This window comes from Rhinatrema bivittatum, chromosome 11, assembly GCF_901001135.1.
Source record: "Rhinatrema bivittatum chromosome 11, aRhiBiv1.1, whole genome shotgun sequence".
Lineage (NCBI taxonomy): Eukaryota > Metazoa > Chordata > Amphibia > Gymnophiona > Rhinatrematidae > Rhinatrema > Rhinatrema bivittatum.
Window position 1 is genome coordinate 31053163 of NC_042625.1, and position 14910 is coordinate 31068072.

Here is a 14910-nt window from a genome sequence, read left to right on the forward strand (position 1 = left end):
TGTATCCCTGCTCGTTGACTCTCTCTATCCTGGTTTCCTAGTTCATTGTAATATCGTTGACTCTCTCTATCCTCGTTCATTGTAATTTCCTTTCTCAGTTAATTGTGAACCGACATGATGTGTCCTACGAATGCCGGTATATAAAAATTGTTAAATAAATAAATAAATAAATCTAACATGCCCATTTTACTTCCTGGTACAATGCCATAGGTATCTTCCTGTTATTATTGTAACCTATGGCCATAATTCGATAAAGTCCTCCTGCAAGAAGAGTGGGATTTATGATTGCAATCCTAAAGCATGCTTTTCTTGGCTCATCTCTGTTTCATGCATAAAACCTTGCCCTCCTACAGCAGGGATTTTTCTCTTACATTCTGGCTGTCTCTCTCTCTTCTTATCTTCTGAAGCCATCTGCTGGCCACTGGTTAAAACTTCTACTTGTGCCTGGCAATGCTCTTTTAAGAGTACAGAAAAGCAGTGCTGAGACACCAGGCGCAGTAAGATCCTGCCTTATGTTCTGATAGCAGCACTGTAAAGACCTCATTCTGATCGCAGCAAACTTTATTAGAGAAGGTCTCCAGATGTTCTGGGGGTCTGGGGGTGATATCTAGCCTCTTTATGGCTAAGATCCAAATGCAGACTCTGAGTTGAAGATGGTCCCTTCTTAGCCTTTTGGCTAAGATTGAGAATCTGTAGAATATGATGGGGGTGGGGTGGGATGGAGGAAGGAAGAGGTTAAAATTTTCCCTTCTGGGGGTAAAAAAACCCCCCAAAACATCTGGACCGTGGCTAAAGTAGGAGTATTAAACTTTCCCTTAAAAAAGAAAAGTAAAATAGAGAATGAAGTTCCCCCATTAAAAAAAGAAAAAAAAAACTCAACCCCACCAACCTCAGACTGGTAAGTTACTTCTTACTTCATACCCTGGATGGCCAAAAGAATTTAATTTCATGAAGCACCTAGAATTTTAAAAAAGGCAGGATCTGTTATGAGAGGATCTGAATCGAGCAGAAACAGAATGAGACATGCATTCATAGTAACAATACTAGGAAGGACAAGGAAAACTCCTGTACACTGTGTAATGAAGAAATATTGCTTTATTTGCCACTTGTAGCGTAGATTACAACGTCTTTAATCAATGAGATAAAACATAGGTTTGCCAAGACAAACTGGGACTTCTTTCCACCTCATATAATGGGAATTTTTTACAACTTCTTACCCTGTTGTATCATTCTTTTATGTGATCCATTAATCACCTTGCGGAACTGTAGAATTAGAGGTAATCACTATGTTTAACATAAACTTTGCTATTTTTCTACTTCATAAATAGTGGCAGAGGAGTTACAGTTCAGAAAACTCAATCTTGGGATCTTCCTGTTGAGTTTATAGTGAATTCAAGAATATTAGAGGCCTTGCTGGGCTTCTCAAACTTATCCTAGGGACCCTCCCCTAGCCAGCTGGGTTTTCAGGATATCCACGATGAACATGCATGGCATAAATTTACATATACTAGATCTCCAATACTGAATCTCATCTATATTCATCATGGATATTCTGAAAACCTGACTGACTGGGAATCCTGAGGAAAGGTTTAAGAAGCCATGGCTATGGAAATGTAAAATATTTATTTGCACAAACATGTCACCACAACTGTCCTATTGGAGCATCAAAGTTAGGAAAACATTGAGCAGTGAGTGCTAATGAGATCTTATTCTCTTCTGCCTTTTCCAGGAAGAAACAGCAAAAGAGAACTGAGAGGGGCAGAGCATGGAAGGGGCACTGCCCGCCCGGGAGCGAGTTGGGGTGCAGGATTTTGTCCTGTTGGATTCCTTCACCAGTGAGACGGCTTTTCTGGACAACCTGCGCAAGCGTTTTCGGGAGAACCTCATCTATGTAAATCTGCATTGTTTGTTTGTTTTTTTTTCTCACTGTGCTGGAAAGTCAAGTGAAATGTTTATCTGGAAGGAGACTTTTGGCCATTCCTGGCTCTTAGATTTCCATTCCATTGGGCTAAGGGGTTTATAGCCTGCTTCTTCCAGTTGAGATCAGCACTGCTGGTACACAAATACATCAGTAGAGAGTGTCAAGAAGCAAGGCGTGGTATGAAGTCTCTCTCCAGAAACTGCCTCACTGAGCAGCAAGGAGGAGAATGTCTTTCTCATTTGAAATTCAGCGTTATTCCGCCTAACAAGGAAGATTCCAAGTTACCTCTAACACATGATTTGGAAGGCTTCTTTCCTTGCTGTGAAACATGGCATCATGATCATTGATAGGAGAGTAAGTCATGATAGATTAGAACACCATTTCTAGCAGCAAAACCTCAGCCAGTATTTTAGGAAAATTTAATGTGAGCCCCAGGGCAAGGTCACTCCCATTGTGACCTCAGCTTTTGAAGTCTCAAACTTTAGGGAGCCCAATTGCATCTGGTATTCCTTCACACCTAAAATTTATAGACCATCAACCATATATCTGGAGTTGGAACACAAGTGTTTTGGAACGTATTTAAATGAGGCAGTTTGCTGATTGAAATTTGATCATGTGGTTTTGGCTACTCTACCTATGTTTGAGGTGACGTCATGTGGAAGCATCTTCCGTGCACTGTCTCCACCCCATTCCAGTGCCGGATTTAAAATTTTGTTGCCCATAGGCAGAATCAAAGATTCAGGGTTGAAAGGGAGGTTGGATGAAGTGCCCTTTGAAACAGATTTCCTCTTCAGCTAGGGTAATTGGCTGTTGTGATTCCGCCTTCTGGACAGGCCCGTGAGCAGCTCACTCACCTCCCGACTCCCGGATGCCACCAACTCCCGATGCCGGTGGGTGCCACTTCTGTCTCCTGGCACGGCCTTGTGTTGCTGTCGCTGCGTTGCCTCTCTGTGCAATCGGAGCACTGCTTCTGCCATCCTTGCTGCCATGGCTCCTCTCCTGCTGGTATGCATAGACAAGCGCGCATGTCTCTTCAAGATTTAAATGGACCGTGGTGGGAAATGCCCCACCTGATGACGTTCTTCTCCCAGGGCAAGCAGGATGGTAGTCCTCACATGTGGGTGATGACACTGGACGGAACCCTATCACGGAAAACTTTTCTGTCAAAGTTTCTAGAACTTTTAACTGGCACACTGAGCATAACTCGCAGTTTAGGAGCTCTGTGAGATTTTCTCACTCCTTTTTTCCTCACGGAAAAGTCTTGAAGTTCACCTATCAGGGATCTCCCATCGCACCCCGTATACCTCGATCGCTTGATGAGTACTCTCTCGCATCTCCGGCCGGGTCCCGCCTGCCACTCGGTTCCCACAGGCCACTGACCATTTTTGCGCCCTTTCCACCGACATGGTGACCGGGTTTTGAAAATGCCCCGACTGTCCGCGAACAATGTCCATCACAGACCCACACACCGTGTATGTGCTATGCCTGGGCTTGTCTCACGACGTCCGTCGGTGTCCTGAATGTGCCCAATTGACTTCCAAGGGCAGAAGAGCACGTCTGGATAAAATGGAGTCTCTTTTCCAGTTAAAATCTGCTCCATCGACTTCTGCCCAGTCATCTCCGGCATCTAAAACTCCATCTCCATCTACCGACAAACCTCGCTGGGAACAACATGGAGCCGGTGACCATCCGTCACCGACGTCATCCAGGACATCTATTGCATCATCCTCGGTGTTGGGGAAAGACCACACCGAGTACTGGATAAAGCATTGGCACCAGCATCAACCCAATCCCATGCCCGGTGCCAGCACTGACATCCCATCGGCATCGAAGGCCACCGAGCCACCATCGAAGAGGTCCCGGTCATAGGAGCCTCCATTCTCCTCTGCACCTGATGCCCTGAGGCGTTCCCCACCGATACCGGTGCCGGGAACTGAACCTTCACAAATTATTGTGGAAAGGCCAGTACGCCTAGCCTGCCTCCCCCTGTAGCTGCTCTGTCTATACCAGCTTTCAGGGAGGAACTGCATGTCCTCATCCACCAGGCAGTGCTCGATGCCGTCCAAAACCTCCAACCTCCACCGTTGTCGGCCCCCATACCAGCGCAGACTACTGAACCATCGATGTTTGCACCGCTATTACATCGACTCAATGCCCTCATCTTACCCAACGGCCGTGCAGACACACTCTCCAAACTGGCTAAGTCTCTGCGCACAAAGAGAACAGCCTCAGCCCATCAATTCCTAACATTGCTGGGCCACATGGCTTCCACGGTCCACGTCACTCCTATGGCCAGGCTGGCCATGAGAATAACTCAATGGACTTTGAAATCTCAATGGCTCCAAGCCACTCAACCTCTTTCATCCCAGATTCACTTCTCTGGTGGACAAACAAAGCCAACCTGCTGACAGGTCTACCCTTCCAGCAGCCAATTCCACAAGTAACCTTAACCACGGACGCATCCAACTTGGGTTGGGGAGCTCACGTGAACAACCTTCAAACTCAAGGTACTTCGACACAACTCGAAGCAAAATATCAAATCAACTTCCTGGAGCTTCGAGCCATACATTATGCTCTTTATGCATTCAAGGACTGCCTTTCACACAAGACTGTTCTCATACAAACAGACAACATAGTTGCAATCTGGTACTTGAACAAACAGGGAGGAACAGGCTCTTATCTCCTTTGCCAAGAAGCTGCGGAGATCTGGGGCTGGGCCCTTGCACACTCCATGCATCTCTGGGCCACTTATCTAGAAGGCATACAGAACCTACTAGCAGATCGCCTCAGTCAACAATTCCATCCCCACAACTGGTCTCAAGATCCCAATGTGGCGAGCAAACTCTTCCAACGCTGGGGTCAACCAACCATCGATCTCTTTGCATCTGAATTGAATCACAAAGTGGACAGATTCTGCTCCCTGCAGAGGCAACAAAACACATTAGCCATGGACGCCTTGGCTCACCCCTGGAACACAGGCCTCCTATACGTGTATCCCCCGATACCGCTGATAGCCAAAATCCTCGTGAAACTACAATAGGACAAAGGATCAATGATACTCATAGCCCCATACTGGCCTCGACATGTGTGGTTTCCCATGCTTCTCGACCTCTCGATCAGAGAACCTATTCGCCTGGGCACAGCGCCTACACTCATAACTCAGAACCAAGGCATGTTACACCACCCAAACCTTCAGACCCTATCCCTCACAGCCTGGATGTTTCTCAAATGCTTTTTCCTGCTTTTTCTCTATTATCTATTATCTATTATCTATTATCTATTATCTATTATCTATTATATTATATTATATTATATTATATTATATTATATTATCTATTATATATTATCTATTATCCACTGGCTCCCCATCAAATATAGGATTCAGTTCAAGACCTGCATGATGATTCACAAGGCACTTCATAACATCTCCCACTCAACTTAACTTTCCAGCTTCAACTACACTCTTCTAACAAACCAACCAGAAGGGCATACCAGAACAGAATGATCACCCAACCTGCAAAATCTTCCCTGAGGAAACGTGCTCTATCCACAGCGGGCCCGTCTCTCTGGAACTCACTACCACCGGACCTCCGCCTTGAACCGTGCCATACTACTTTCAAGGTGAAACTCAAGACTTGGCTCTTCCATCAAGCTTTCCCAGAGAGCTAAAAGCAAGAAGAACAAACATCCAGCCTTGTCTTACAGCAATAAAGTAATGTTCATCTTGCGTCAGTTATATGTTCCAAGTTATTTTCTAAGTTGATTTCAGTTGTTTCAAATTAGATTGTACTTTATTATAGATTATCTGTTCATTTTATTCGATATGTTCCATGTAAACCGCCTCCCCGGCGACAGTTATCTCTGTTATTTGTGAACCGGAGTGATATGTATTGTATACAGGAACTTCCGGTATATAAAAACCAAAAATAAATAAATAAATAAATAAATAAATAAATAGACTATCTCTGGCACCTTTCAGAGTCTGGTCTCCAGACTTCCTCGGTGAGGGTACACCTGAGTGCCATCTCAGCGTTCCGCAGGGGAGTGGGGGAATGCCCTGGTAACAGCGCAACCCTTTGTGAGTCGGTTCATGAGGGGTCTACTTCAACTTAAGCCCCTTCTACGACCACCAGTCACTGAATGGGACCTAAATGTAGTACTTACAAGGCTCATGCGCTCCCCATTTGAGCCTTTGCACTCCTGCGATGATAAATTTCTTACATGGAAAGTTCTCTTCCTAGCAGCGATCACATCTGCTCAAAGGGTTAGTGAGTTACAAGCACTTGTCACATACTCACCCTATACAAGGTTCCTACATGGAGTGGTCCTCCATACTCACCCTAAATTCCTTCCCAAGGTGGTCACTGACTTTCACCTGAATCAATCTATAGTCTTACCCACCTTTTTCCCAAGGCCTCACTCTCACCAGGGCGAGAGACTTTTGCACACCTTGGACTGTAAAAGTGCATTTGCGTTTTATCTAGACCGCATTGCAGTCCATAGGAAATCCACCCAACTCTTTGTTTCTTTCGATAAAAACAAACCAGGAGTTGCAGTGGGCAAACAAACTCTTTCCAACTGGCTAGCAGACTGTATCGAGTTCTGCTATGAAAAAGCAGGCCTTCCTCTCCAGGGACGAGTGAAGGCACACTCAATAAGAGCCATGGCAACCTCAGTAGCACACTATTGTTCAGCACCGATTGCTAAGATCTGTAAAGCTGCATCATAGAGCTCTCTTCACACATTTGCAGCGCATTTCTGCCTGGACATGGAAGGACGTCAAGACTCTGCCTTTGGACAATCTGTCTTAAAGAACTTATTTTCAGTATAATATCAACTCCTTCCACTTCCATCTGCTATGATTTTCAGGCTGCCTCATTTTCCCCAATAGTACACCAGTTGTTGTGCCTGTTGCACAAGTTGTAAGCTGTCGGTCCAAATTAAATATGAGTCAGCCTGTAGCTTGCTAATCACCTACATGTGAGGACTACCATCCTGCTTGTCCTGGGAGAAAGCAGAGTTGCTTACCTGTAGCAGGTGCTCTCCCAGGACAGCAGGATGTAGTCCTCATGAAACCCACCCGCCACCCCGCGGAGTTGGGTCCGAAACGTTTTATTATTTTATTTTTCGCTTGCACCTTTTGCTACAAAGGAGACTGAAGGGAGACCCCTGTGGCTACAGGGATTATGGCATGCTGGGTATGCTCAGTGTGCCAGTCAAAAGTTCTAGAAACTTGACAGAAAAGTTTTCCGTGATAGGGCTCCATCCAGTGACATCACCCACATGTGAGGACTACATCCTGTTGTCCTGGGAGAACACCTGTTACAGGTAAGCAACTCTGCTTTCCTGCTGCCCTATAAAAGGGTCCTTCAGTCAGTTCCTTGTTGCCTTCACAATGATTTACTAGCACCTTCAAGGTCTTCATTGTTTCTTCATTCCTTGTTAGTTGTTCCTGGTCTCTTACCAGTTCCTGGTTTCTGTCTTCAGCGTCTTCGTTCCTGACTTCTGGTCTTTGTTCCTGAATCCAAGTCCTTGTTCCTGCATGCCACGTCTTGTTCCTGATTTCAAGTCTTTGTATTGTCTGGAATCCACAGAGTCTTCATTGCTGGTCCTAGTCTCCGGATATCCCTTGGTTTTAAAGCCTTGTTCCTATGTCCTGAGTTCTTGTTCCAGCTTCCACTTTGTTCCTTAGTCCAGTGCCTGCACCACTATTGTCGTGGTCCACAACCAGCCCACTGGTTGTGTAGGGCGTGCAGCGGTGCCAGACCTCCTGAGAGCCTTCGTCATGTCCCAAGCCTTGATGCCAAGTCCTCATTAAGTTCCAAGTCCAGAATCTGCACTGCCATCAGCATGGTCTGCAGCCAGCCCACGAGCTGTGCAGGGCATACTGCAGTGCAGGGCTCTCTCAGTTTCATCATGTTTCCAAGTATTGTGCCTTCATCTAGTTCCAAGTCCTCAGTGCCTTCATCATGTCCATGTCTCCAGAGTCATCTTCTGTCCTCGCCTTTGTCTGTCCTGACACACAAGCTGTTCTCAAGCGGAAAGTCTGAAAGGGCTTTCGGAGTGGTCGGAGGGCTACCCCAGAGACATAAGAAAATAAGAACATGCCATACTGGGTCAGACCAAGGATCCATCAAGCCCAACATCCTGTTTCCAACAGTGGCCAATCCAGGCTATAAGTACCTGGCAAGTACCCAAAAACTAAGTCTATCCCATGCTATTGATGCTAGTAATAGCAGTGGCTGTTTTCTATGTCAACTTGATTAATAGCAGGTAATGGACTTCTCCACCAAGAACGTATCCAAACCTTTTTAAAACCCAGCTACACTAATTGCACTAACCACATCCCCTGGCAATAAATTCCAGAGTTTAATTGTGCGTTGAGTAAAAAAGAACTTTCTCTGATTAGTTTTAAATGTGCTACATGCTAACTTCATAGAGTGCCCCCTAGTCCTTCTATTATCCTAAAGAGTAAATAACCGATTCACATTTACCCATTCTAGACCTCTCATAATTTTAAAAATCTCTATCATATCCCTCCTCAGCCATCTCTACTCTAAGCTGAACAGTCCTAACCTCTTTAGTCTTTCCTCATAGGGGAGCTGTTCCATCCCCTTTATCATTTTGTTGCCCTTCTCTGTACCTTCTCCATCGCAACTATATCTTTTTTGAGATGCGGTGACCAGAATTGTACACAGTAATTCAAGGTGCGGTCTCACCATGGAGCAATACAGAGACATTATGACATTTTTTGTTTTATTCACCATTCCCTTCCTAATAATTCCTAACATTCTGTTTTCTTTTTTGACTGCCACAGCACACTGAGCCGACGATTTCAAAGTATTATCCACCATGACGCCTAGATCTCTTTCCTGGGTGGTAGCTCCTAATATCCAACCTAACATGGGCTATTTTTTCCTATATGCATCACCTTGCACTTATCCACATTAAATTTCATCTGCCATTTGGATGCCCAATTTTCCAGTCTCACGAGGTCCTCCTGCAATTTGTCACAATCTGCTTGTGATTTAATTACTTTGAATAATTTTGTATCATTTGCAAATTTGATTATCTCACTCGTCGTATTCTTTTCCAGATCATTTATAAATATATTGAAAAGCACAGGTCTCAGTACAGATCCCTGAGGCACTCCACTGCCCACCCCCCTCCATGAGAAAATTGTCCATTTAATCCTACTCTCTGTTTCCTGTCTTTTAGCCAGTTTGTAATCCACAAAAGGACATCGCCACCTATCCCAGGACTTTTTTCTTGGTGTTACTTCCTGGTGTGTATTGGATATCTAAGTGTTCCTGTTCCAAGACAAGTGTGTTCCTAGTTCCAAGAGTATTCTCATTCCAGTCAGCCTGTGCCCAGATGTGTTTGCCCACCAGCATTGTAAACTTCAGCCAACCCTGTTATTATACAGGTTGCACCATGGCTGTTGCAGGAGCACTGGGGAGTGATACCATTTCTGGGGAAAGTGCCCTTGGACCATAACGCGACTGCAGAGAGGAGCTCCATGGAAGCGCCGAGGCAGGTGAGACATATCCCAGCACAGGCAGACAGGCAGAAGACCAGGGATTCGGACCTCCGCTGAACCTGACACATCAGTAGAGACCCAACAACGCAATGCTGGTCTCTGGGGTAGCCCTCCAGCCACTCGATAGCCCTTTTGGACCTGCCATACGGGAATGGCAAATGCGGTCAGAGGTCGAGGGCAGACGATGGAACTGGAACAAGACGAGACTTGAAGACAGAAGACGACGATCAGACGATACTTGAAGACGAGTTCAGATGATACTGGATAAGGATGAGGCAAGGCTGAAGAGAAGAACATCAGGGACACTGATGAAGACACTTGCTGAGTGAAAAGACGACAGAAGAGTTAGAACTCAGTATGACGGTATCCGGCCATGACTCATAGCAGCATCAATCCTGGACTGAGCTTCGGGGACCAGGCGTGATCGGCGCAGGCCAACCTGAAGAAGCGACGACTTCAGACCCAGCGTGGAAGATGCATCCGAAGGTCATCCCAAAGTTGGACATAGGACGGCGGCCCACTAGGAGGTAAGATCCGGAACCAAGACATCTGAGAAGAAGGCTACCCTGAAGAAGAAGCCAAAAGGGTCTGAATGCTTGACAGCAAAAGAACTGAAGACAAAGAAGTCAAAAGGGTCTGAGGACAAAGACATCTGTACATGAAGATGTCTAGAACATCAGTACACCTGGACTTCAATCCCCAGGACACTCAATCAAAAGCATCCAGGAGGTGTCGAGTGAACTGGAGAACAAGACATCTGAAGGTCCAATAAAACAAATCGGAAGGCGGTCCCACGTAGCCAACGCAATAAACAACAAAGGAGCTACCTTGCACCGTGGAAGATTTTATTAAAAAAAGCCAGACTCAGGCTGAGTTTCGCCAACCAAGGCTGCATCAGGGGCTTGGTGCTGCAAGAAACTCTCACTGCTGCAAAAGCCGATATCTCAATCTAAGTATTGACTTATATCGTCGCCAGTTTTGAAAATATAGACTCAAAAAAGACTTGTAACGCAGAAGTTTACCAGGAAACAAATATCGCTGGTAAACTTCTGCGTTACAAGCCTTTTTTGAGTCTATATTTTCAAAACTAGTGACGATATAAGTCAATACTTAGATTGAGATATCGACTTTTGCAGCAGTGAGAGTTTCTTGCAGCACCAAGCCCCTGATGCAGCCTTGGTTGGCGAAACTCGGCCTGAGTCGGGCTTTTTTTAATAAAATCTTCCACGGTGCAAGGTAGTCCCTTTGTTGTTTATTGCGTTGAGCAAGACATCTGAGACATCTGGACTTTGGACCCCCAGGTCACCCAATCAAGAGCATCGAGGAGGCTCCAAGAGGCAGAACAACAGGATGACGGACTTCAGAAAGGACAGGACATCAGAAGGCGAGGACTTCAGGAAGATCTGAAAGTGAAGACATCAGGAGGGTCAGATGATGAAGACATCTGAAGACAAGGACTTAGGATCTGGAGAGACCAAACATGGAACGAAGATGTAGATGAAGGATCAGGAACCACAGAGGAAGACAAGGGAATTCCCACGAAAAACAAAGTGCCTTGAAGAAGCAGAGGAGGACATCGTTGGAGACTCCTGGACCGAAGAGTTGGAACAGAGGATCCAGGAGCAGACCAACTCCATGACTGACTCCTTACGAAGACGACGAGGAACTGAAGGCTGAGCCCTTTTGTAAGGCTGAAGAGGAACACCCAGGATGACATCATAAGGAGGAGCCAGAAGGACTGGCCCTTTATATCCAGAGAGGAGGCACGGCCCTGCGCCTAAGGAGGCAGGACCAGGGACAGCAGCCATGCTATGCAGGAGAAGCAGGCCTGAGGCGGTTCTTGCCGCAGGAGAAGGCTGGGGACGGCTCCAGCCGCTGAAGAGAGGACTGAGGGTGGCTCCAGCCACGTGAAGCACCAGCAACGGCCTCCGGGCCGTGAAGAGGAGCTCTGGAGTGGCCCACCGGCCGCAAGAAGAGGAAACTGAATGTGGTTCCTGCCACGGAGGACAGCACTATCGTCGGCGGCTCCCAGCCACAAAGTGGAGCGATGGCGGCAGTTCCAGGCCGCAAGGAAAGCTCCAGGGTGGTCTAGCCGTGAAGAGGTCAGCTGTGGCTTCCTGCCACCACAGTGGGGGGAGAGCGTTGGCGGCCTCCAGGCTGCATGGAGGCATGGCGGCAAGGCCCGCAGTACGGGAGCGGAGCATGGGCGGTCTCCAGACCGCGGGGAACACCGGCGGATGGCATCGGGGGCTGGCTGGCAGAAGAAAAAAGTGAGAGGCCGCTTGTGGGCTTGTCCCACAAGCAGAATCATAACAGTGGCACAGAGGCTCACGCTCTTGGGTGTCCGTCCACGCTTGCAACATTGGCACCTATCAAAATTTGGCACCTTAGGCTGTTGCCTATGCTGCCTGTGCCTAAATCTAGGCCTGCCCCATTCCAAATGTTATTGACATCAGGAAGATGATCATGCATATCTGGAAATTAATAATAAGTGTCATGCCTCTTGTAACAAAATAGATAATCTATTAAGTGATTCCAAATTGGACTAGTCTTAAAAACATGTATAGGGGGGTTTATTTGGTTTTCACAGACTATACAAGGCATTTGAGCAGTGTGTTGTTTTTTTAAGCATATGATGTGATTCATTTTATTTAGGCAAGCTGATGCATATCATTTTGTCATAAATTTTCTAAGTCCTAAGTTTGTGTGAAAAAAGCTCTAGCGTGATCAGATGGGGGAAAAAAGTAATTAAAGAGGATAAAGAGTAAATGAAAAGAATATCATGTCTGAGATTTATTTTGGATGCTGGGATTAGAAATATAATAGGAAAACACAGAAGATGTATTTTTACAAAATATACATCATGCAGCTTTAATACGTTGTTTTGACACTTTTTTTTTTCAGGTTGTCATTTCAGTCCATAGGGCGTAGTCATTCTCTGGACATGATTCTTTTGGGGGAAAAGTTGATTTTATTTTGGATGGACACCACATATCTTGTTCTGTTTGCCTCTGTAGACTTATATTGGGACCCTTCTAGTGTCAGTGAATCCCTACAAAGATGTGGATATCTACTCAGTCAAGCAAATGGAGCTTTACCAAGGAGTTAATTTGTTTGAGCTACCACCACATATGTAAGTACGAAGTAGCTCTGTGAATCTTTACACATGAAATGAGAGAACTGAAACATGCTTCCATCATAGATCTGGTAACTGAGAGATTCAAAGTTTTCTTGTTCATGTGAATATTTTTCTTCCTAGATATGCCATAGCTGACAATGCTTATAGGGTGATGTGCACCGAGCGTAATAACCACTTTATCCTAATCTCCGGGGAGAGCGGGGCTGGGAAGACAGAAACATCAAAGAAGATCCTCCAGTACCTGGCGATGACATGCCCTACCACGGATCGCTTGGAAACAGTCCGTGATCGATTACTCCTCTCCAATCCAGTGTTGGAGGTAACCCTTAGAAGAGGGGGAGGTGTGCTCTGGGCACTGCAGACCACAGAATGTTTTCTGATACAAAAATATGTATGTGGTGGGGGGGGGGGGGGGGGGGAAGAATTTCAGGATCTTTACATGCATTTGAACTAAGAAAACCATGACTCAATACAGAAAAATGACCTTGCTGATTAGTTCTTTTCTATTTTATCGCTAGGTGAATTTTGTCCCAGCTTAATATGATTAGACCAGTCTGATCCAGATATCCAAGTGAACACACTGTACCGTTTACTTTAGTTAATCTTTTATAAGTTACTGATGTCTTCCAGAAACTTTTCTTATTGTGTGCATGTGTTGGGTAATAGTATAGTGTGATGAGCAAAGCAAGGTGACTAGTTTTGGCAGCCCGTAATAGCACAAGGTAACATTAATACAATGTAATCTCCCACATGACAAAATAATATATAAAGCACTTATGAAAAATGTTAGTCTCGTAGGTGTTTTACAAAATTTGAGTTTAAAAATATTTGCCCAAGGAGGATTTTAGCCCTTTGACCCCCCCCCCCCCCGCCCCCCATTGGAATGGTCCACCTATGTGTTTCAACAGCTGTACTAAAAATTCAGCTAAGGATGTGTCAGGAAATGGAGTGATGTGACGTAGATGAATGCTACCTAGGCTGCTTTAAAATAGCATTGCTAGAATAGCAAGTGAATAGTGTAATCCATATTCTATTGGTAGCCTAAGGATAAAGAATCTGCAGAGCATCTCAGGAGTACTAAGTAATTCTTAGCACAGGAATAGCTGTAAACCAAAATTCTACAGGTAGATATTACGCAAAAAAAATAAATGAATGTGTAAAACCAATGAACTAATGAATATGCTAAAATGAGGTCTTCTGGATACCTGGTATTGTTTTTTTGGGAAATCTGTTACAATTGTAAGGGGGTCCCAAAACTGCCTCTTACCAGAATAGCAGCAGTGTCTCAACAGACCCTGCATGAGGCGAGTAATATCAGAATAGAGTAGGAGAGGAAGATTGACACTCCCTGGTAGGAGGTATCGTGAATTTAACAAAACTCCTCTGCCCTTGTAGTTCATGGTTCTTCAAGACCATCCTTCCAACCAAGGTAGAGGGGTCTTCAGGTCCCTCCCTCCAAGGGGAGAGGTCATACCTGGTGGGGTACTGGAGGGAGTCTTCTTCCCTGGCAAAGTGGCTTGAGTCCAAGGACTTCAGTATCGGGTGGTCTTGTCTTGGGGTTCAAAAGGGATTCCTGAAATATTCCAAAGTATCTGAGAAAAGGGAAATTAAGCTCCGTACTCCCTAGCCTGTCTCAGAGATGTTTCTGCAGAGCTTGGAGAAAGAAGATTGTCCTTTTGTCTAACAAGGAAAGGTCCCATGAGTTTCTGTCTGAAAAGAAGAGAGAATGAAAGAGCTACATCCAGAGATACAGGCAGCAGAAGAAAAGCTCAGGGAGGGTGTGCCTGACCCAGAGTACTTACCTGTTGGAGTGTTCAATCTTTGCACTGAATGGTGCACAAAGCCTTAGTGTACTGGCTGTGGGTTTTCTGGCACGGTTCACCGCTACTTAGCCGGCTAAGTAGTGGTGAGTCGTAGCAGATAGCTGTATAAGTACTAATTTATGTGTATATCTGGTGGCTGCTTCCCGCTGCTGGATAGATGGATAAATCCCTAGTTAAAATGTGTATTTGACAGTTTTTATGTGTTTTTTAAATTCCTGATACATTTCTGCATCGGGAATTTAAAAAAAAATCTTTACTGCATCGGGAATTAAAAAAAAAAATCTTGTTGTTAAAAATATGCGCTAAAAACCAACACACATTTTATTAGCACCAAGATTATTGCATTGGCTTGTTAGATTGTGAGCCCACTGGGGACAGAACAAAACCTACAGCACCTGAATATAATCCACTTTGAAGTGCCTGAAAAGCAGAATAAAAATCAATAAATAAAACATAAACTTTAATTCTAATAAGTTGATTGTTGGTG

At 45.2% G+C, this 14910-nt stretch overlaps 1 protein-coding gene across 2 annotated transcripts in view; it reads left to right on the forward strand.

The window, feature by feature from the left end:
- MYO1H (myosin IH) overlaps positions 1-14910 on the forward strand; it is a 245452-nt gene that overhangs the window by 72837 nt on the left and 157705 nt on the right. For both annotated transcript variants that reach the window (XM_029571488.1, XM_029571486.1), the window contains exons 2-4: positions 1730-1891; positions 12479-12594; positions 12721-12919. In XM_029571488.1, coding sequence (XP_029427348.1) covers positions 1766-1891; positions 12479-12594; positions 12721-12919 — 441 coding nt within the window. In that variant the 5' untranslated portion in view covers positions 1730-1765. The remainder of the gene's footprint in view (positions 1-1729; positions 1892-12478; positions 12595-12720; positions 12920-14910) is intronic.